This window comes from Thermobia domestica, chromosome 17, assembly GCF_964235325.1.
Source record: "Thermobia domestica chromosome 17, izTheDome1.hap1.1, whole genome shotgun sequence".
Lineage (NCBI taxonomy): Eukaryota > Metazoa > Arthropoda > Insecta > Zygentoma > Lepismatidae > Thermobia > Thermobia domestica.
This window is the reverse complement of record NC_137470.1, coordinates 132,654,093-132,677,872: the sequence shown is the minus strand read 5'-3', so window position 1 is coordinate 132,677,872 and position 23,780 is coordinate 132,654,093. Positions and strand designations below refer to the sequence as shown.

At 37.7% G+C, this 23,780-nt stretch overlaps 1 protein-coding gene across 1 annotated transcript; it reads right to left on the bottom strand.

Annotated features, from left to right (window-relative positions):
* Window positions 1-3,872: 3,872 nt before the first annotated feature.
* LOC145674183 (uncharacterized) lies at window positions 3,873-23,708 on the bottom strand. Its single transcript, XM_081744017.1, has 5 exons — window positions 23,682-23,708; window positions 18,834-18,945; window positions 15,330-15,517; window positions 5,731-5,874; window positions 3,873-3,920 (listed from the first exon to the last, which is right to left on the bottom strand). The coding sequence occupies exons 1-5, from the start codon at window positions 23,706-23,708 to the stop codon at window positions 3,873-3,875; spliced, it is 519 nt and encodes a 172-aa protein (XP_081600143.1).
* Between the last annotated feature and the right edge of the window lie 72 nt (window positions 23,709-23,780).

The following is a 23,780-nucleotide window of genomic DNA, read 5'->3' as shown; positions in this document are numbered from 1 at the left end:
GACCATAAGATTTGTTTTAGCATTTGCTAATACGACTGATTCTCCGTGTCATTCATTGTCCGTGTCTGTATAAGCACTTCAACTGGAGCGTGCAGTTTAAAGTTAACCCTTCACTTTCTATCATTCTTTTCGCTGTACAGTTTGATGTCCACGCCAATAATCCTGTCTGAAAAACTTCAATGTAATGTTTATACTTTATTTGATAACATAGCACATATTGAATCAACTCAGCTGTAACCTAACAGTAACGTAATTGTAAGTGTTGATTTCCTGAGCTCCATCATAGAATCGATATATATATATATATATATATATATATATATATATATATATATATATATATATATATATATATATATATATATAAACTTGGAGAGCGCAGCATTAGCAAGGAGTAGAAGCGCAATCTCAAAATTTGAATTGAGAGTCGGGACCAGTAACAATCCATTTCTCGTATCATAGACTAATATGTAGATTTTTTTTTTTAAAGTAAGTCCGGTTTAACAGTTAACTTTAGTGGTTTTCATAACACTGAAGTAGGCTTTCCTTTCGCAAAGCTGTACGCAAAGTGGAAGATTTCAATATCAGCGGAAAAATTAACATGTGTTTGTGATCATGGCTGTCACTCGAACCGAATTATTCATGTGAATAAACCCTAGAGAGCACAAGAGTGAGCACAACATTTGAACATGTTCAGAAAGGTTAGGTGTGGTGTGTGCATGTCAAACAATATATTCATAGTTTAGTCGGTACATTTACTACAGATGTCCCTTATTTATTACAGATGTCACGTCATATTTATGTGTGTGCGGAAAGAGGGGGTAAGGCATTATTGTCTCATTTTGAATTATTGCACCTTCAGATTCTACGTAAGTTTGCCTAATTTTATCCCCCCTTAATATAAATTGTCTAATTCGCACACTGGACCTGATTGTCATATGCGGACTTACACTGAAGGCGTGAGGTAGGAAGAGATAAAGCTGAATACGCGAACAAAGGGTAAAACCAACCATTGAGACTTACGATATATTGCCAAATCTCACACAGGAATTAGAGATGCAGAGTCTACATTTAAAAACTTCTCTTCAGTCGTTCCTACTTTGTATTCAGAAACAAATGTCCATATTTTCAACGAACTTACAAAGTTCGTTACTGAATTTTCTATGGCTGTGTTTGTGTGTATTTTGCATTTTTTTTTCAATTTTGAGCTCTCCATTCGATAGAGCATCAAAAACTATCTAAGAAAGTGGTGGAATTTTTCGCGTCACTGTTACGGTTCCCGATATATTGACCAAAAAATTGTCGATTTTCGAAGATTTGAGGAGCCATATCTCGGAAACTGTAAGTTATAGAGAGATAATATTGGTGTTGATCAATACCTAAGAGGATGGTGAACATTTTGCACCAAATAGTAACCGGTTTCCACTGTACAACTGGCCACTGTTTTTGCCAGTGACTACCAGTTAACATTGGTACCAAAATGTTTACCATACTTTCAGGTATTGATTAACACCAATATCATCTCTCTATGGCTTACTGTTCCCGAGATTTTGCCAAAAAATAGTTCCGATTTCGGGAGATTTAAGGAGCCATATCTCGGGAGCCTTAAGTGATAGAGAGATGATATTTTGCTATTTTTTGCTAGAAAGAGAAGAAAGCGCGGATAAAAAAAAATCCTTTTACATGTTCGAGTACTCACAGTTATCCTTTCGCTTTATCTCTCCATTCTTTTTAAGTTCGTTTTGCCAATGCTCTTGGAGCATTCTCAACTGATTTCTTTCCCTTTTCAAATATTTTTTTCTTCGTATTAATAAGAAGACACATGGAATCCTCACTATATAATAGAGCTGTTCCTAGCTATATGCATGTCACCAGTGAACTAACACATAATATTAGATTACATAGTAATTTTACTCTTAATAAAGTGAAAAAGTTTTTGTTGATATAAAAGAGACAAATAAATGATCTTTATATAAGTAATGTGAATACAAATTATTTGTCTAATCCTGTTAAGTATCTCACTATAATCTACAATATTGTCGATAAATTTAAAAAGCTTGTCTAGAATATTTTGAGTCTTTGGAGGTTAGAATTGAGAATAAATTTATTGTGATTTGAAAATAACACTATAAAACCATATATGTGCTAGTTTATTCAAGACCTTCTGCTACTTTTCTGGCAGCACTTTAATCCTGTTGCTATAAATCTTTCGTGGTTTCTGGTCCCAAAAAAAAAAAAAGAAAAATGTAACACGTGGTTTTCCACAGGCCTCTTTCCAAACTAACTTAACGTCATACGACGAGTTCTGGCACAGAAAGAAACAAATAATAGTCTGAGGGTGATAGGTCCAAGCAATACGGTGGATGCATTAAAACAGCCACCACCAAATTAAAGACGTTTGAAACGTTTCGTCTGTTTCAGCAGTCAAACGTTATTCGACCGTTTCAACGAGCTAGGCCATGAAAACACGTGCTAAATATTTCGATCACGTGCAAAAGAATTGCTAATTGTTGAACGGGAAACACGCTTAAATCACAAACCATGTCTATACAACATACGGAAAAGCGAGTATAATAATGATTTTGCTTTATATTGTTAAGATTTACATTTATTCTAATTCGCTTAATGAAGTTACTATTTTAAACTTTCTTGCTTTTTTGTCTGAAAATGTATTATATGAAACAGAAATGGGAAATGTTATTAAATAAAAGCATGATTTTCTACTAAACATAATATTTGAAAACTTTTTAAAGGATAATGTATACTTCAGTTACATGCATTTTGAATTATTGCATACATACATACGCACACACATTTTCATAATTTATTGTATATTGTCTTGTAAATGAAAGGATAGATGATAAATTTAAATATTAGTTATTAAGTAATAATTAAACACGGCCTACTTGATTATACTGTAAAGCTCTGAGAAAAAATGTAGGTGGCGCACTTAGGTTACATGCGTAATTCCTGTAGTTTTTGAACTTAACGTACAACAGACGTATCACTGAAAACGCATGTTTTATAATACTTTCCTTATAAGTGTCAATCTATACGTACTTTCCGTCTGAAACAATGTAGGCGGTCAGGATCTCACATACAAATGGACGTATATAATATATAGCTGAGGAATGTAACATAAGTATATGCATGTAATATACGGAAAACTGTTAGATGTCAGACATCCTGCAACGGCATGATGTAACATCTAAGGGCAGTGCCTATGTAGCATATCGGTAACGTATGCTCCATACTGATTTCTGTAGTAAGCAAGAGGATTCTGTATATTTGTACAATACACCGGTGTCCGGAGAACGGATGTTTCTCAATGAAGTTTTATTATTGCATGTGCCTTCAAAATGCGGAATAGAATATGTGCACCATACAGAAGCTAAGGACTGAATATGCTGATGAAAGCAAGGAAATGCAACAAAACTCTGTTAGTTTATGCAAGCCAAAAGTGTTTCTTTTTATCAGGTGGTCTAAAACTCGCACCCATGCTTAGCAGAGGGGTGGTACATGTAAAAGGAAGACGAAAATACAGTATGACCATTGACTTTTCAGGGCTTGTTTCGGCAGAAATCCAGGGAGATACACGGAGGTTTGGGAACGCTGTATGGCACATTACTATATAAGTGTCTAACTGAGAAGTTACGACTGTTTGTAGTGGATTAAGGATAATGTATGACAGTATTGAAATGCCGAAAATAATTACATGTTTTTACAGTGCAAACATTCTTGCAAGCAAAAAAAAAAAAAAAATGAAAGGAAACAAAGAAACAAAGTGGAAAGTCTCAAGTAATAGAAATAAGTGCACTAACATACAACGTAAATCTGTGAATGTCTTTAAGTTTTGCTGCAAAGTGAACTTGCTACATGGTTGTAGTGTGTTTAACTTTTGCTATATGGTTGTAGATGGTCTGACAAAGACACAAGCAAGTTACATACATATGCATGATATGCACATTCCACGCATGTCAAGAAACCAGGAGACTCGCCTTTAATGCGCGAAACTCACTTGTGGCTATATGGTTGCCATACGCATTTTTGGCACGGGATACTCGGATTCGATTTCTGGTAAAAACTCACTTGGTTCGGATCCTATTTTAACTTGTAGGTCCACATTTCATATAGGATCCGTCCTGAACGGAACGCTACACACAAAATCAACTAGTTCAGTTCACGTGAAGCTGGTTTGGACCCAGATGTTGCACGTTCTAACATTTGAACGGTATGTTAGTGTACTTACTTCAGTTTCTACACACTGTTTTCACTTTTTTTCGTTGTTTCCTATCACATTTAGCCTGCAATAATGTTTTCACTATAACGAAAGGTAAATAAATAAAATAAAAAAGTGGAATCCTTCCTTAGGGTTCCAAGTATCATGCTTCCGAGAAATAGTGCACTACCAAATAGATAAGTTATTTCCAACTGAACAATATGTGACGTAGTAGCGCGTCTCTACCAGTAGAGAAATAGCAGTGAGAAGCATGTTAAGTATAGAAGGAAAAGGTAATGAGATAGGAGAATAGGATGACCAAGTCTTGTTATAGTGACCACGAAGACTCGTGAAACCTGTACTCTACACGAATCATATAACTGCTTTTCCTCACGTGTGATGAATCGGATGAATTTGGGACGGCTCGTGGAACTTTCTTCCGAACGCACACTTGGGAAAAAGTGAAACAACCGAAGACCCAACAAGGTCGCCAATTTTAGAAGACATGGAGAACACGGATTTTCATTGGGAAATCATTGTTGGCATCACCGAATATTAAGGTGGAAATTGACTTTTATTGCTTTTTTAGTTGGGAAATCATTGGTGGCATCACCGAATATTAAGTTGGAAATCGACTAGTATTGCGTTTCAGTTAGGAAATCATTGGTGGTATCACCGAATATGAAGTTGGAGATCGATGGCATTGTGTTTTAGTTGGGAAATCATTGGTTTCATCACCGAACATTAAGTTGGAAATTGACTTTTATTGTTTTTTCAGTTGGGAAATCATTGGTGGCATCACCGAATATACAGTTGGAGATCGATTGTATTGCGGGAAATCATTGGTAGCATTACATAATATTACGATGGAAATTGTCTGGTATTGTGTTTTCACTTGGGAAATAATTGGTGTTATCGAGAGAATATTAAGTTGGAAATCGAATGGTATTGCATTTTAGTAAGGAAATCATTGGTGGCATCACCGAATATTAAGTTGGAAATCGACTGGTATTGCGTTTCAGTTAGGAGATCATTGATTGCATCACCAAATATGAAGTTGGCGATTGATGGTATTGAGTTTTAGTTGGGAAACCATTGATGGCATCACCAAAAATTGAGTTGGATATTTACTAGTATTGCGTTTTTACTTGGGAAATCATTGGTGGTATCACTGAATATGAAGTTGGACATCTATGGTATTGCGTTTTTAGTTGGGAAATCATTCGTGGCATCACCGAATATGAAGTTGGAAATTGACTGGTATTGTGTTTGTTTTCACTTCGGAAATCATTGGTGACATCACCGAATGTTAAATTTGAAATCGACTGGTATTAAGTTTTTAGTTGGGAAACCATTAGTGGCATTACCGAATACTAAGTTAAAAATCAACTGGTATTGCGTTTTTAGTTAGGAAATCATTGAATTTTTTCGAACAATTTAAGTTTAAATGTACTAAATTTAATGCTACAATTTATTTAAGGGAATAATAAAGTAATTATTTCTAAACTTGCCTGAAGCATATCAATTTCTATGATGTTAACTACGAAGCAGATGAAAGAATGGAACATGTCTCGTGTTCTTGCTGAATAATCTCCAAACATCTTGATATGGTATTTCAAGATCTTACGGAAACAAGCTTGCATCTCCTCAAACTTCTGCAAACGAAATGAAATCGTACAAATAAAACATAATGTATATACCAATCATAATAAATATTACAGATAATGTTACATACATCCAAGCGTCAAGCGGAATGCATGCGGGTGACAGATGTCTGCACTGTAAAGGTGGAATACATGACTGTACCTAGATACTCAGGGCGCAAAATTTCCGGTCGCCAGGTCGCCATTGGCGACTAGAAATTTAGAACTGGTGACCAGTGTTCAGTAGGAATGGTTTCTGCCTAAACTTACATTGCTGCGCAATGATTGTTTCGCTCGAAAATAATGTTACTGAGTGAGAGAAAACACGAAATTTGAAGTGTTCTTAACGGACATGGATAGTGAAGTCTTCACAACGTTGTAATTCGCCCCTGCTTTCCCACCCTCAATCGAAATGTTTTACCTCATAATTTGTATGTGAGAGATACTGGCGACCATCATTCTGGATTGACGAGTGCGTCTTACTTTGAAATTTTGCATCCTGGGCTGTCCTATTAATGCGTACAAAAAATATAGCTGATGTCACACCAAGAAAAAATTCCTCTTCAACTTTGGCGAAAAGTCCATAACCTTGGAGATATTGGGTGCCGAAGTGTGGGAAAATGAACTTTAGAGAACTATATCTTTACTATCCTAAACGATAGAGCAAAGGCAGTATGATCAAGTCAAAGACATCGAATGTGCTCTATCCAAAAATGCTTATGCCGCAATCGTGAAAACCGTGCGCAAGGGATTCCCTAAAGGAAGTGGGGAATCCTCGTCAATTCTCTTGCGAAAAACAGGTTCACATTAGCGTGGTTCGAAGACTATAAAAACAGCAAACAGTAATTCGTTGTCGGCAATGTGATATCTTCAACGAATTCAACATGTCGCGAGAATTTTGTAATTAGCTATATGGGGTTGCATAACTGCAACATTAGTAAGAGGTAAAAACATCTGCTTTAGTTACCATAAATAAGATAGGCGGGCCATTCGAGGTGAATAGCAGCAGCACAGTGTGTGTATACCTGTAATAGGAATTGACGTGGGAACATGAATGAAAGGAGGGTGCAGCAACCAAAAACATAGAGGATATGAGAAACTACTAAAAAGAACATGCACATGGGGAGAAGAGCATACTAATCAGCACGCAGGTTGTACAGCAGAGGTGTACAACTTGGAACAGTGGACGGTGGAATCACAAAGCACTAAATGGCGTCGTGGGCCTCACTGTAGGTGTATCATTTGTACGACAATTGAATAAAATAGTATTAAATGATGGAACATGTTCATCGTAATTTACATCACAATAACACAAAACAACAATTATACTGGTAACCAAAATATTTACTCACTAAAGAGGAGCAGAATAATGTATTTAGAACTTTGTCGGTACATCTAGCAATCCTTATACCGAGGGAAATTTCCCCCAAGTACCTGCGCTTGTCAAGTGCTTGTCCTCAGGGCGTTACCACGTTTTGCACTGTGTGATCGATGGAAAATTTCCAGTTCAATCTTAACAGGTTTTGTAATAAAAAAGGAAAATTATAATAATTATTGTTTTCAATAACTGACCAGCGGGCCGGAAGACAGGGTTAGGCGGGTCGTATATGGCCCGCGGGCCGGCTGTTGCACACGGCTGTTGTACAGATGGACCAAAATAACGCTAAACTCTGGTTGATGTAATTAATGGGTGGTTGCAAATTAAAAGGAAGCTTGCTTTCTTCGTATGCAGAGAGAGAAATCGTCAAGGCAACACAGGAAATAGTGGCACCGAAATACCAATTAATTTCATTCAAAGATATAAAAAAGCAAGGAAGGCAAGCATTGGTATGAGAACACCTTTATTAAAACACTCATTTGCTTGGAATGTAGTTATAGGTGGTAATGAAAAAAACTTTCTGGGAAAGACAACGAAACTAACGAAACCGTGAAATAAGTAAGTAAAGAAATAAGTAAATAATAATAATAATAATAATAATAATAATAATAATAATAATAATAATAATAATAATAATAATAATAATAATAGCTTCTTTTTGCTTACTACCATTGCACATAACCTTATACACACACAGCCAGCGTCTGTTCCAGCCAAGATTGAGTACGAGGCTCTGTGATATGAGGTCTAGTGACGTAAACCTTACAATCACACAGACTAATACTCAACTACGCGGGAGTCTCACAAATGTGTAATTGTGTTTAATTGGGGTAGTGTCTTAGACCTCTTTTCACTTTTGCTGGATTCAAGTACACAAGCAGTTAACTTGTGACGTGCAACTTACAAGAACGCCGAGGTGGCAGAATTTGTTATGAAAGAAACAGATTGCAATCGTCGTATACTGTTGTCAGAGGCGGCCTTTGGGGGTGGCGACTGGGGCATCCGCCCCAGGCCCCGCGATGGGATATTCTCTTGTCACAATCAGCTCAAATATGCGGGGCCTCTGCAACATTCTAATGTACCGTAGCTTAGAGTTAAGTGAATACTTTGGCCAATAATACGGTGGGTGGATTTCTTCGGAAACCAGTTTTCATAAACCAGAACTTCTTACACAATATTTTACTTTTAGAAGCCTTAAATTCCCGAAATCTACACCATTACTATGAAAGCGTTTAGCATAATATTTTTTTGTTTTAAAGTACCGTAATAATTACGCCCTTGAGTTTCGGATTAACAATGGGTCAGCAAACAAAGCGACGTTAATACTATGCACGTGACTCTAAATGGCCTTATCTCAACTTTTCTTTGTTGTCGAAATAGAGTGAGAAGTCATTTTGTTTGTTGCTTTTGGGTCAGAAGAGTGGTCCTGAAGCTACGGACACCTCTGAGTTATCGCTTCCAAGAAATAGCTCCTATTGCACGCCTTGTGTAGCACCTCAGTTTGGCTTCGGAATTCGGACCGCGCAGTCGTATTGAGATGTGGATACGTAATATTTTGATTACTGCGTGAGTGTCTTCCGATTATTCGTTTATTGGGCAAAGAATAAGTGACCATCATGAGTGGCAGAGATAGAGACAAATTCCGTAAATACGAAAGTGGGGCTGCGAAAGCCAAGAAACGGAAATATAAAGAAGATTTCATTCAGAAGCAAAATTGGATCTTTGGTCAAGTTTGTTGTAGCGGTAAAATCAGCGGGTCAACACCAAAAACTTGAGAACACGGATGATGATTTGTCTGTGACTGTGAGCGACCGGTGTGATGCGACAGACCAGGTTGTGATACCAAGTTTTGCGTCCGACGAAGAAAACAAACTAGCCGGCAACAAAACTGTTTCTACGCCCTGTTGTCTCACAAGCAACAATGAAAACTTGGTGCAATTCTCTGGGGAAAACGTTGTTGCAACAGACCCGGAAAGTGACCTCTCCTGTGAAAGCGCGACCATTCCTCTGCGTACTTCTGACACTCTTCAAACGACGAGCACACTGTTCGAAGACATATACGATCCAGGTAATTGGAAACATATTAACAATGAAGTGCGTAACATGTTAGTGGAGAAGGGTCCAATCAGGCTAAGTGACTGTGAATACCCAAAGGACGAAGGTAACAGACATTTTTCGAACAATTTCTTTAGACGGAGGATGCCGAACGGAGAAACAGTGGATAGGCGATGGCTAAGTTATCCGAAGATCAGAGACAGAGTATTTTGCTTTCCTTGTAAGTTGTTTGGCACAACAGCTACTAGAGGCAGTTAGCAAACGAAGGCTGCTGCGACTGGAAGCATCTTGGCGATAAACTTCAGCACATCGAAGTTCTGTAAATCACGTTAAGTGCATGACAGCGTGGTTGGAATCAGCTCGGAGAATGTCCAATGGTAGCGCAATAGATAACTTAATGCTAGAACGAATTAGAAAAGAAAAGCTGCATTGGCGCGCAGTGTTAACAAGAATTCTAGCGATTGTACAGTACCTTGCCGAAAACAACAGCGCATTTCGTGGGAGAACGGAGAAATTTTATGCGCCGAACAATGGTAAGTTTTTAGGCTTAGTTGAGATGCTGGCCAAATTCAATCCAACCATGCAAGAACATCTCCGCCGAATTAAGAACGACGAGGCTCACGACCATTACCTCGGGCATAGGATCCAAAACAAGCTTATCGACCTGATGGCGTCAGAAGTAAAGGGGAAAATTATTGATAAAGTGAAACTTGCTAAATATTTTGCCGTCATCCTTGACTGCACGCTTGATGTTGGCCACAAAGAGCAGGTGTCCCTCTCGTTTAGTGGACGTATCAGATCCGGAAGTGAAGGTGGTGGAGCACTTCATCGAATTTCTGGATGTGGACAACGCAACAGGAAAGCGGTTATCTGAAGCTCTTCTTGCCGCACTGGCGAACCTCGATCTGGACATCGCCGACTGTCGTGGCCAGGGGTACAATGGTGCGAACATGAAGGGAAAACACCAAGGAGTTCAAGCGCACATTCTTCGCATGAACAGTCGAGCATTTTACACTCCGTGTGGCTGCCATAATTTGAACCTTGTTTTAGGAGACATGGCTAAATGCAACTCCCAAGCAGTGATGTTTTTTGGTGTCATACAGAGAATATATAAATGCTTTGCTGCCTCGGCTGAAAGGTGGAAAATTTTGGAAGAAACCGTGCCTTTAATGACTACAAAATCACTTTCAGAAACGCGGTGGGAGTGTCACCTGGAAAGTGTGAAAGCACTGCGTTATCAGACGAAAGAAGTCAGGGAGGCACTGTTGACTGTCGCAGATACCGCCAATGATCCGCTAGTAAAAAGTGAAGCCGAATGTCTTGCAAATTATGACCTCGAAAGCTTCGAGTTTATTCTGAGCTTAATCATATGGTATGACATTTTATTTGCTGTGAACGCTGTCAGCAAAACTTTGCAGTCAGCTGACATGCAGCTCGATGTGGCAATACAGCAAATCAAAGGCCTTGTTACTTTCTTGAGAAAGTACCGGAAAACCGGATTCTCCGATGCTATGATCGCAGCAAAGGAAATTGTGTCCGAAATGAACGTAGCTCAGAAATTCAAGGAACGAAGAGTCAGATGCAAGAAAAAACAATTCGATTATGAGGGTAACGACGAAGAAACGTCTTCGCCGGAGGAGTCCTTCAGAACAGGATATTTCTTATGGATAGTGGATCAAGCACTTATCTTAATGGAAAAAAGATTCGAACAACTGGAAGAGTATGCTTCAATCTTTGGATTTCTATACAACTTGAAGGGTTTGCGGTCATTGAACGACGATTGTTTGTTAAAGTGCTGTATGGATTTGGACAACATGTTCCGCGCAGAAGATTCACGCGATTTGGACGGAATTGACTTGTGCACAGAATTAAAGATTTTTCGAGAAATGCTTCCTGATAACATCAATGCCACCCAAAAGTGTCTTCAGTACGTTTGGCCCATTCGAGATTCATTTCCCAACATCGTTATTGCATGCAGAATTATGTTGACAATTCCTGTGACAGTTTCCAGCGCTGAAAGAAGCTTTTCGAAGTTGAAACTTATCAAAAACTATCTACGATCAACAATGTCGCAAAGCAGATTGTGCGGTTTAGCTATTTTGTCCATCGAAAAGGAAGTTGCCTCAACAATGGACCACGAGGACCTTATCAACGATTTTCCACAGCGAAAAGCCAGAAAAGTGGACTTCCGTCTGTGACCGTCAAAGCAGCGGCTTCGTAAGTCAGTGATAGTTTTATTATGTGTTCTAGTTTGTTGATCTTGCATGCATGTAAAATGTTTCCGAATCATTAATGTCGTAAGTTATATCGACCCCCATGCCATAAGAAGCCCTTACCCCTCAAAAATTTCACCTATGATTCCTGGCTTCGGAGGGGAAGGGGCTTCGCCTACCGAACCCCCCGCCCGGGGCCCCGCATACTACTAAGGCCGCCTCTGACTGTTGTTACACGCGCCTAGAATAGAAGCTCTGTATGTCTGTAAGACATTAGTGAAACAGGTTATTTTTAACGACATGAAACACAAAATGTGCCTGACACTAAGTGAATTAGGTGCTCCTATAATAAGTAACATTTTGGCCCGATTACAGTGAAGTGCTGTGGTTTTCATTGTGTGAGTGGTATACTATTTAAATTTTGTGATTCGAACGAAAGGGTAGTGACGTATTCAGTGCTACAAGATGAATGAGTACTCGTTTAGTGAGCTAGCCGATATGCACCTAATTTATGGACGTGCTGAAGGTAACTCGTTGGCAGCACAACGCTTATACCGTGAGACGTTCCCAAACCATCCGGTTGCAAAAGATCGGACATTTGTTTCCATTGATAGACGTCTCAGAGAAACAGGTAGTCTCTGTGGAAACGTGGGTCGTGGAAAAGCACGTGAAGTGCTTTCATCTGCCGACGAGGAAAGGATTCTTAACCAAGTAGCACGGCAGCCAGAAATCAGCACACGTCAAGCAGCTACAACAACAGGCGTATCCCGCAATATTATTTGGCGTTTGTTTCGTGACCAGGTGTTATATTCATGGCACTAACAACGTGTACATGCTCTTGAAATGAGAGACTATTCCCCACGACGAAGATTTTGTCGGTGGAAACTCAGGAACTGCACGCGCAACCCATTGTTTAAATCCTGCATTCTTTTCACAGATGAAGATTGCTTTAATTACGAGAGATGGCGTCGTAAACCTACACAATCGCCATTTCTGGGCCGAAGAAAATACACATCAAATTGTTGTAGGCTGCCACCGGAGACAGTTTAGCGTAAACATGTGGGCAGGCATAATCAGAAATCAACTTTAGTGCCATATTTCTTCCCAGAGCGTTTAACTGGCGAGCTGTATCTCAATTTTCTACACCACAAACTTCCACAACTTCTAGCGGATGTACATCTGGAAGTAAGACGTTCCATGGGGTTCATGCACGATGGGGATCCTCCTCATTTTCAGAGGCAAGTTCGCGAACATCTTGATGTTGCATTTCCAAACAGATGGATAGAAAGGGGTAGTCGATATGCATGGTCTGCTCCTTCTCCCGATTTAAATCCATTGGATTTTTATCTGTGGGAACATGTTAAAGAAGTAGTTTACGCAAAGGAAATTCATGATATAGACGATCTAAAACAATGTATCCAGGCTACTTTCCAGTCGATTCGTGATACACCCGAAGTACTCGATATTCTTCGTCAGTTATTGCTGCGTCTTGCTCATGCGTGTGAGCGAGTTGGTGGAGGACATATTGAGAACATACCAAGAGTACACAGGAACGATTACGGCGGATATTGGAAACATGGAACACCAATTTGGCAATTAGAACCTGCTTATGGTGAGTACAATGCAGCTATAGTCTATCCCTATTTATTTCGTTTATTTTGCCACATACTGGATACACATTTCTTTTCATTTTTGTATTTACTACGGTGCTCATGTGCATGTTCTTTTTAGTAGTTTCTCATATTCCCTATGTTTTTGGTTACGGCACCCTCTTTTCATTCATGTTCCCACGCCAATTCCTATTGCAGGCATACAAACACTGTGCTACTGCTATTCACCTCGGATGGCCCGCCTCTCTCATTTATGGTAACTAAAGCATATGTTTTTACCTCTTATTGATGTTGCAGTTATGCAACCCCATATAGCTAATTACAAAATTTGCTGTTTGTATAGTCTTCGAACCACGCTAATGTGAACCTGTTTTTCGCAAGAGAATTGACGAGTATTCCCCACTTCCTTTGGGAAATCTCTTGCGCACGGTTTTCACGATTGCGGCATAAGCATTTTTGGATAGAGCACATTCGATGTCTTTGAGTTGATCATACTGCCTTTGCTCTATCGTTTAGGATAGTAAAGATATAAATCTCTAAAATTCATTTTCCCACACTTTCGGCACCCTATATCTCCGAAGCTATGGACTTTTGGCCAAAGTTGAAGATGACTTTTTTTCTTGGTTTGACATAATCTTTCTACCCTTAAATTTTTTGTACGCATTAATAGGACAGCCTGTATATTGCATTCAATAACAAAATGAGCGAAATCGAATACTACTACAACTATAACAAGCACTACAACAACAGAACTACTACTGCTAATAATAATAACTGTAATAGTATATATTTCTCATGAATTTACATTGTATTTAGATATTACTTGCTAAGGCATACTCATCACTTCCTTTTGTGATACGTATGCATTTTGAATCTACAGTCGTGTACTTTTGGTCATGAAAACCAATACTTTTTTTCCCAGAGTTCAAGTCTAAGAACTTGAACCTAGAGCGTTACGTTCCTCGGATCTGCTTACAAGGGAAACATATTTTTACTCCTTTCAGTTACAGAGCAACATGCGTATTCTCTAGTAAATACACTGTCTGAGCATTGCCTCCAAGGAAATATTGCAGTGACATGAAGAAAACAACCACAAAGTATAACGAAAGAAATATAACATTCAAAAACTGGTATACTACCGTACATGATAACAGATTGAAGCATGTGTAAAGTACAATGTCAATACAAAAGGAACAAACTAACTGAGGAGGATACTAATCATTCGCTATTGGTCTAGTAGACATTGTAACGGATTCGCGTACAACAAGTACAATGATTCGAATCTTCGAGCAGAAATGATAGTGTTTACTTCTGAACAGGAACAAGTTAGTAAATACCGTCTTTAAAAAAGTTAAGAAAGGATATTTCAATAATAAACTTAGAATTCACTTGTTTTAAACTTGTCTTTAAAGAGAAAATGTGTTGTGAGTGGTTGTATAACTCTTGATAATAATATTTAGTTCTATATGAAAGTAAAAAGTAATATTATTCATTTTCCATCTCTAATAGGGAAACGAAGTGATTTTTAAGTGTTATCTTCCAAAAAAATTGGTATTTATGCTTAATTAGTACTTCAAAGTGTATCCCAACTTCTTCTACAGAATTCGGGGGCGCGGTGGCTCGGTGGTAGAGCGTTCACCTACGGTGCTTGGGGTCCTTGGTTCGATCCCAGCTCGCGCCGTGTGGACTTTGTGGTGGGCAAAGACCGTGCTCGTGGGTTTTCTCGGGGTTCTCCCAATTTCTTCATTCCACCATTTCACTCATCTCTCATCATCACCGTCTCCTTTAGCCTAACCGGCATAACCATGGGACGTAAAACTTAAAAATTTCATTTCATTTCATTTTTTCCTCCATAGAATTCGTTGAGCCTTTACCTGAAGATGCTGAAACATGGATATTTAGGTAGACCGTACCCTAGTCCATGTGTAAATCCTTGAACTGATTTCAACAGTTTCCATAGTTCTCAAGCTGTGGAGTTTTAAAGTTTACTTTCCGTGGTTTTTGTCACCTTTCAACTCTGGAAATACACATTATGCGCCCTATGTTTACTAGACCTTTTTCTTCCTCCTTTCGAGGTCCTACAAGGTGGTTATCTTTGTTATTGCCATTGTATTAACATTGAGTATGTGTACAAAATATCAGACCTCTACGGACCTAAATCCAGTTGTAAGATTTAAATAGTAATAGCAATAATAATTATTATTATCTTACCATTATTTCCAAGTCTCTGTGCTGTCTAAAATGTTCTTCCATTGCTCCAAATGTCATATCTACAATTATGCTTACAGTGTCAGCAATCACTTTACTAGCTTTCCATTTGTTGGGATCATCTATTGGAAAGCTTCTACACAACTGTGATGCAATTTTCATGCAAGGACTGAAAAACTCAATCGCACATCCTAAAATACATAAAAGAAATTGTAAGTAAACGAAGAAAAATGTACGTAGGGAAAATTGACATTACAAAACAGTGGTGTAGACTGACTAATACTATGTCTTTAATATAGTGGTACCGGAAATGGAGTCTGTTTACTTATAAGTTACTATGATCCATTTGTGGTACTAGTGTTACGAATACGTTATCTCAAAACAAACAAACAAACAAACAAAACATATTGACGGACATGGCCAGAAATCTTTCTTCCCAGAAACTTTATGCTTAACCCAACATCAGATTACTATAAATTACTTACACGCTGTTTTCCTAATCTTTATGGGTTGCTTTTGGCTAGCATATGTAACACAAGTATGTCTAATTTTGCAGTACTTCCTAAATTAAATGATGCAAACTTGTAATGTGGTGGACAAACACCGTGCTCGTGGGTTTTCTCGGGGTTTTCCCGTTTCCTCCCAGTTTCTTCATTCCACCATTTCACTTATCTCACATCATCACCGTCTTCTTTAGCCTAACCGTCATAACCGTGGGACGTAAAACTTAAAAATTTCATTTCATTTTTTCAAACTTGTAATGTGGAAGTAGTTCTCATCATTGAGGTGACTTTCTTCCTTCTGTGTCATCTGACGCATTTCTAACAAGTTAGATAAAATATATACATAAAAGTATGTAATTTTTATGGCGTTTTAGAACCTGAATTGAAGCTTCCCATTTTATCAGGTATCGGTGGCATATACTTTAGGTAATATCATTTGTACGTAACTGTAAAGCAGAAATGACGTAGATTGTAATAGTATACTCAAAAATGTCCGTAGCTATACTTGAAAGCCCGTTACAGGCTTAATTTCGTTGTTTTATCTCCGGTAAGAGCAAAAGCAGGTAAAGAGTTTTGATGATAAAATGGTCTTTTGTAAGTTACGTTGACAAATATAGGATTTACCATTATTTGTTTCTTTTTTGTGGTGGAAATATAAACTCTATAAACGCCTGTATAAATTTAGAATTATTAATACATCACAGTTTATCTACGTGAAGGAAGGAAGATCGTCCGGATCGAATGCATAAGTTGTCAGACTTCGAAGAATTCTTGAATTTACAGTATAAATTTTGTTTTAGGAGTTTTGTAGTCAATTCACAGCTATAACTATGACACTTTAGAGTTCCTTGAAATGGAGGTGGTAGGGAGACTGACGTAGTGTTGAAGATAGGTAGTTATATCAGATAATGATTTCATTTCTCACTTGAAAAATCAAAATTAATTAAATAACTGCTAGTATTGTAAAAACGCTGATACATTTGAAATCATGAACATTTGTTTTTTCGGGGCGGGACAGAAGATATAAATTCAACACTTTTTCAGCTAAACCGGGACATTTGGTAATCCTATGTAATAAAATGCATTACTAATTGTATATATATATATATATATATATATATATATATATATATATATATATATATATATATATATATATATATATATAGTGAACGGTAACTACGTGGACAAACTTGAACGGATGATAGTACATCTAAAAGAAACAAATAAGTCCTAGTGAACATGGGGCAAATTCCGTCTCGTTGAGGAGTGTGAGAATGTCAAAAGCGTGGGAACATGAATTTCAGAGGCCAACAGCTTAAAAATAATACATTGTAGAGAGTACAGTTAAAAACGTCACTTTGAAAGTCATACCTACTCTATTGAAAAATGAATGTTTGAAAGCGCAGCTACGGGATTAACAAAGTGTGACACTTCTTTCCTTTGCAGCATGTCCGCTAATCCCTCCGTTCCTTTGGGGAATCCCGTGTGCACGCATAGCTGCGTTTTCAAACATGCATTTGTCAGTGGAGCAGGTATGACTTTCTAGGTGACGTTTGTAACCGCACTTTCTACGATGTATTGTTTTTAAGCTGTTGGCCTCTGAAGTTCATGTCCCCGCGCTCTCGACATTCTGTCACTCCTAAACAGTACGGAATTTCCCCCATATTCACTAGGACATTTTTACTACTTTTTAGATTATTGTATCATCCGTTCAAGTTTGCCCACGTAGTTATCGTTCACCCTGTATATATATAAATCTGTAACAAAAAATGCAATATTAAGTAAGAAAATACCCCTATGAAGTAGGGACAAATAATAGTCTGAATTTGGAGGTAAAATCTACGAAATTTCTAAACGAAAAAGTCAACACAATGTATCTGTAAATGTTTGAATCGGCACATGAAAAAAAAAAAAAATGTCTGTTGTTACTTACTAATTTTCAAATTGATAATATACAAAATGTTCATGAATTAAGTTGATTAAATTTGAGATGTCATTCCCAACACTGAAATAAGATAAAAAGTTCAATAGACAAGATCGTCCAAACGCCTGTAAGATTCCAGCACGCTTTGTTTCGAGGATGAGAAACAGTGTAGTGGAAGTTCATATCAGCCTATAAGAACCCACTCATATGACATTCAAAAATGCATATTTCTCCATTTTCTAATGGATGTGAAAGGGATTTCCCAAATATAATTTTGATACATACCCCCAGCATAATTCTTAGATGCCTCCTGAATTAAAGGTGGGTACAAAGCAGCAAAAAAGGTAAGAATTGACGGGAGTGAACACGGAATGCGTGGGCGTGAACTCGAAACTTCGAGAGTCCGCCAGTTTCGTTATATATCACGTTTGGAATATCTCGTATTCCGATGTATTTTCTTTGTCGCATTGTTAACGGGTTATTTCACGTATAAAGCGTCAAAAACCTATAATATTTTGCGTTATTTCGAACACCAGAAATCGCGAACCTGACGTTTTCTAACGCTTCCAACTTCTCACCGACGAATTCTATGTTCACATGTACCAAGTCTTATGTTATTTACTACTTTAATCAGAGCATATCTGAGAACTTTGTTGGAAGTGTGTCTGGAAATTGATATGTAATAGTCCCTTGCGCACCCATTGCATACTGCTAGAATATGCATTTTGGATGGCGCATGCGTAAATTCGTTTACGCTGATTGGACCACAATTCAATAGTTTCTCGCCTACGAAATAACGCGTGTTGATTTTTTTAAATACAATTTTGGAAGGCTCTAACTCTGAAATTATGCACTTTTCCTCGCAGAAAATATGAATGTTTTTTTTTCTTAGTTTGGTGTAAGGAATATCTTCCTACAGTTTGTCGGTATAGTTAATAACTCTATGTACATATATATCAAAGCATCAAATACACTATGAAATTGGGCACACTTGCGATATCAAATTTACCATTTCTGGTTGCGAAGTGCTTGCTCATTATTATTATATATATACACAAATCTCTTACTTAATCTAACTATTAACACGCGCGACTTTGGTGTCCTGGATATCTGGTTCTACTTCTGGTGAAAATACTGTACTAAAGTATCCCGGTGCTGACTCAGAATCGTGAGGGACCTGGGGAACTGCCTGAATTAACAAGTATTGAAGTCAGGTATAGAAAGCAAGATATAAAGACGCCTGGGATCCAATGCGCTAACCACACATCACCCAGTTGAGTAACGGGCATTTGGCCAGCCATAGTCATTCATTGTATTTTAACTAGTATCGTAACACTTTGTTATTAAAGAAAACATTAAAAAAAAATGTGACTCTGGCCGACTAAATGACACACACATTACAGTTGATGGCGCGTAGTCGATGTATCTGGTTCACAAGACCTATCTTACTTTTAGGCTAATATATGTGATGGTATGTGATGTCACATAATACTTGATGTATTTCTAGCTACTCCACCGACAAAATGTATGCTTGGACTATTAAATATTCATTTAAAAAATAATATAGAAAGTCAAACCTAAGAGAATACTTCTTAAATTGTTGTAGTAATGTTACAAATAAGTTTACAAATTAGCATGAGAGCACATTCAATTTTAGTGAGTTTTTCGTGATATATCTTTCGTGACGCTAGAAGCTATGTCGTTCATTTTCAATAATATATATATATATATATATATATATATATATATATATATATATATATATATATATATATATATATTATTGATAGAATTTTTTATGTACGGCATATGTACAGTCCGCGGCATAAAATCCAAATGAATAACAAACTCTTGCTCAGTTTTCTTATGCATTCCCGCAATACATGTATCAATCGATTAGTTGCTTCTAGTATTTATTCCAACTCCTCCCCGTCCTCCACCTCTCCTTGTCTAAAGCAGTGTGTGTGACGTAATACACTCTTTCCATTCAGCTGAAAAAGAAACAGGAATCAAGTTTAAAACATTATAGCTTTAAAACAGTCTTTTCCATTCGTTTGTTCTGAAATATTTTTAAGAGCCTAAATTAAAGGAAAGCCACACAATCTTCCCAGAGCTTCATAAATATCTTTAGTTTCATTCTTTTCTTACTTTAAAGAGTGCAAGCTAGTAAGATGCTCCCTAAGAAATCTATGGAAATTGCCAAGAGCTCTAAAATATCTACGGACAGAAACGAGTTTTATTCAATGATTCATTGAATTTCTTTTCAGTAAGTGCAAGCAAATGTTTTAGGGGCGTCATTTGGGCAGGACAGGAGGGTATAATTCCCCCTCTCTTGAGCTTCATAAATACATATTTTTTGATCAAATGTATAGTAATACACTAATAAAAAGTGAACAACTTATGTCGCCGGAGAATCTCTTCCTTCCCCCCCCCCTTCCCGAATAAAGTCTAAAAGACACTGGTTTTAACAACAAACCTATAGAGCTACGATAGCACATTGCTAAAGAGCTTACATTTGGTTTCAAGAGTCGAAGGTTTGATCTCAAGCCATATGACTTCCTGGGTGACATTGAGAGAGAGAGAGAGAGAGAGAGAGAGTGGGATTCAAGTATGGAGACAGAGAGGGATGATTTGTATACACAGATTTAGAATTAGGGAAAAAATGACCGGGCAGCATTCGTATTATGACGAAAATTCTGATTTTGTGAGAGATAACAAGGGAAGTTTTCGAACTGCGAGGATCACATTAGGCAGTTGTCGAATTAATGTGGGGAACTCTTTTTAGAGCATCAGATGATTACGAAAGGAGAGAAAGATCTTCAGAACTGAGGAATTAAGATTTTAAAAAATCTGATTTCGGCGACTGGTTTCGAACCACGAACCTTGTGATTATCGAACCATGACTTTATCCATTCTGCTACGGAGACTTCTATTAGTGGTTCACATACGTTTCCCTTAGCTACGTTGAAAGCTACCTTAAGCGGATATTCCAAATTTGACTCGGTGGATGCGCCGCTCAGATAGGATGTAAACCTCTTGTAACTTAGTTACAATTTGCAAAATGAACTTCCTCTTCTTCAGGACACTTTTTAAAGCTTTAAAATTTGTTACTATTGTTTTAATTAAGTTACATTTGATAGAACCATCTGATAAAGTAGTGCCAAGCCCTGTGCGTTATTGTCTGTTAGGTGAATGGTTAATGTAAGTTACTCCTACGTGGATGGTCCGAGCTTCCAATCAAGACCATTCTTCTTGATTATTTTATTTGAGCTACGCTCATACTGTATATTCCACAAGTTCAATTTTGAAGTAATGTAGTCACAGCTAGTTTAATTCGAAATAATTTTCCAATATTATATTTGTTACTAAATTTACATGGCACTCCTCACTGTTTGTAGCCCAGCATAAATGCAAAATTGTTTTAGAAGTATATTTCACTTTCAAGTTTTATTGTTTTTTAATTGTCCTTCAACTTTATTTTATAATTCTTTTCTATTTCTTAATTATAACATATTTTCTATTTATATTGTATTCTATGTTACACGTTTATTATTTATATTTTATGTCTCGCCTTTGAAGAGGAGCTTTTCACAATTCAGAGCAGCAGGGTCATACACAGGATGCAGGCCTTTGCAATCAAGAGCTTTTACCCCCACGAAATCACTACTTTTTCTTGCAAATTATATCTAAGTTTAGAGATGATGATAGCAGGGACGGATTCAGGGGAGTGCGTTCGGGCGATCACATTCCCTAGAATAGGGAACTTTTTATACTTTTTATTTTAAAAATAAAACATATCCTAAGTATTTTTCATCTTTGTATTATAAACTTAAAACATAAAGTAGATAGGCCTTACTTTCTTAAGAAAGTTAATTCTGCAGAAGAGCTACTTCTCCTTTTCTAAATTAGTTTTTTTCTTTTCTTTTCTTTTTTCTTTCTTTTTTTCTTTTTTTTTTTTGCAATCCGCTCTTACCTTGATTTGACTTCGAACGACCGTCCCTCCCAAACAATCATCCTGGATCCGCCCCTGGATGATAGACATTTTAGTAAAATATGCCCTCAATCGCTGAAATAAATTCCTGTCAAGCTTTCGAACGCTGAAATAAATTTCTGTCTACGGCCCTGCAAAACAGTGACGAATTTAGGGAGTGATCAGTTAGTAATGCCTCCCTGGAGCAACGACACTTCCCCAGAAGTCATATCTCCGATAATTCAGAATGTGATTTGTGCATTATCACTTTTCACTCTCAGTGTCTTGAAACGCACCAAAAAGGAACTGTTCTGAAGTATTTACTGGTTCTCCCTATGACCCCATTTCAATATGGCCAACCTTGGACATATACACATCTGAAATATCACCTTTTATGTCAGTGATCCCGAAAACTATCCATTCGACACAAATATAGGATATTTTCGATTCTTTATTCCTGTCACCCTTCCATTGTCAACTCGAAGCCAACCAAGGCTTATTTTGGACTTACGCAGCATCCACAGTGTCACGTTTCATCTTTGCATATGAATTCGACACTAATTTCGTTCGTATTTGACTACTTTTACATGTCACCTTCACCTCTTGGTAGGGATTTTTTCAGTATCTCGCCCCCACAACTATGGAGAAATTTCAACCAACTAAGTACAATTATAAATTATCATCTGAAACACAACAGTACGGGTGATCTTTTTCGCAGAGGAATTCCTTAACTACTGTTTCAATATCAATGTATTGGCTTTTTTTGTTCTGCATGCTGAAGATTGCCGTAGGGCTAAACTTCATCTGCACTATTGTGCAATGAATATAGGTTTTAGTGGTTTAATTTACTGAATACTCGCTTAGATGTTGCTCTCGTCACAGAAAAAGTGATATACAGTTATAAAAGAAAAATGAAATGAAATATCTAATTTTTACGTCCCACGTTATGCCGACTACGCTAATGGAGAGAGTAATGGTGAGAAATAAATGAAAATGTTTAATGAAAAAAGTGGGAGGAAACGGGAGAAACCCGAGGACACTCATGCACACGGTGTTTGTTCATAAAAAAGTTCATACAGCTGCCCTGTATGATCTTAAAACAAAGGATTTGAGTCTACGATGGACAGTCGTAACATCGCCTGGGAAATTGGTTTCCTCTCGTAACTGTCGGGCAGACATGAAAGGGTGCTCACGACATTGGGCAATTACACTCTGGTCTTCTTCGGCAGAGGAAACTCTTTGTCGCCCACTTCCTCTTTTACGTCTTACATCTCCTGTTTCCTCATATCTCCTGCACCACCTCCGTGCTGTAGCACGGTTAACGCCATATCTCGCGCCTGCCTCGCTATAGTTCATGCCCGCATGCTCAATTAAAGCAATCACGCTGCTTTTAACAGAAGCTTCGTAGTGAGCCATTTTCACACCAGAAGCAAAATGATAGCTTTCCTTAGGTGTTTGAACGGAACGTGCTTCATGTGACGTCACGTAACAAGGCGGAGTTTCCTCTCATTGCTGTAGACGATATCGTACGCCCTCTGCTGGGTGTCTCGTGACGGAAAAGGTGCTTTTAAACAGTTCATGGCGACCGCTTTGAAATCAAATGTAAAGTATGAGAATTAAATTTGTCATATCTGTAGTTTGGTGTAGAGACAAAACAAAATTGGAAACCAAAGGTTTAAGAACAACTCAGATTATTAACCCTAGAAAGGTAAACTACGTAAATTTTACGTGTACGAGCTGGAAACACTGATGTGACGTAGCAGGAACTGTGTGTAGAAATACAAACCTCTAGATATGCTATCACGGATTAGTTGGCTTGAAGTTCCGACGTTAATTACTTCGGTAGGTGTTATGTTGTCTGTGCCAAACGATTGAGTGTAGAACCGTATACGTAAATTCGGCGTATGTTTACCTTTTAACGTAAAATCTTATACGTAAGTTTAGCGTGTGTTTACCTTTAGTGTTAGTTTTCTTGCACGCATTTTTTACGTATGTTTACCATCAATGGACTATTGTCATTCGTAAATATTTAATTATTATTCCAAAAATGGTCG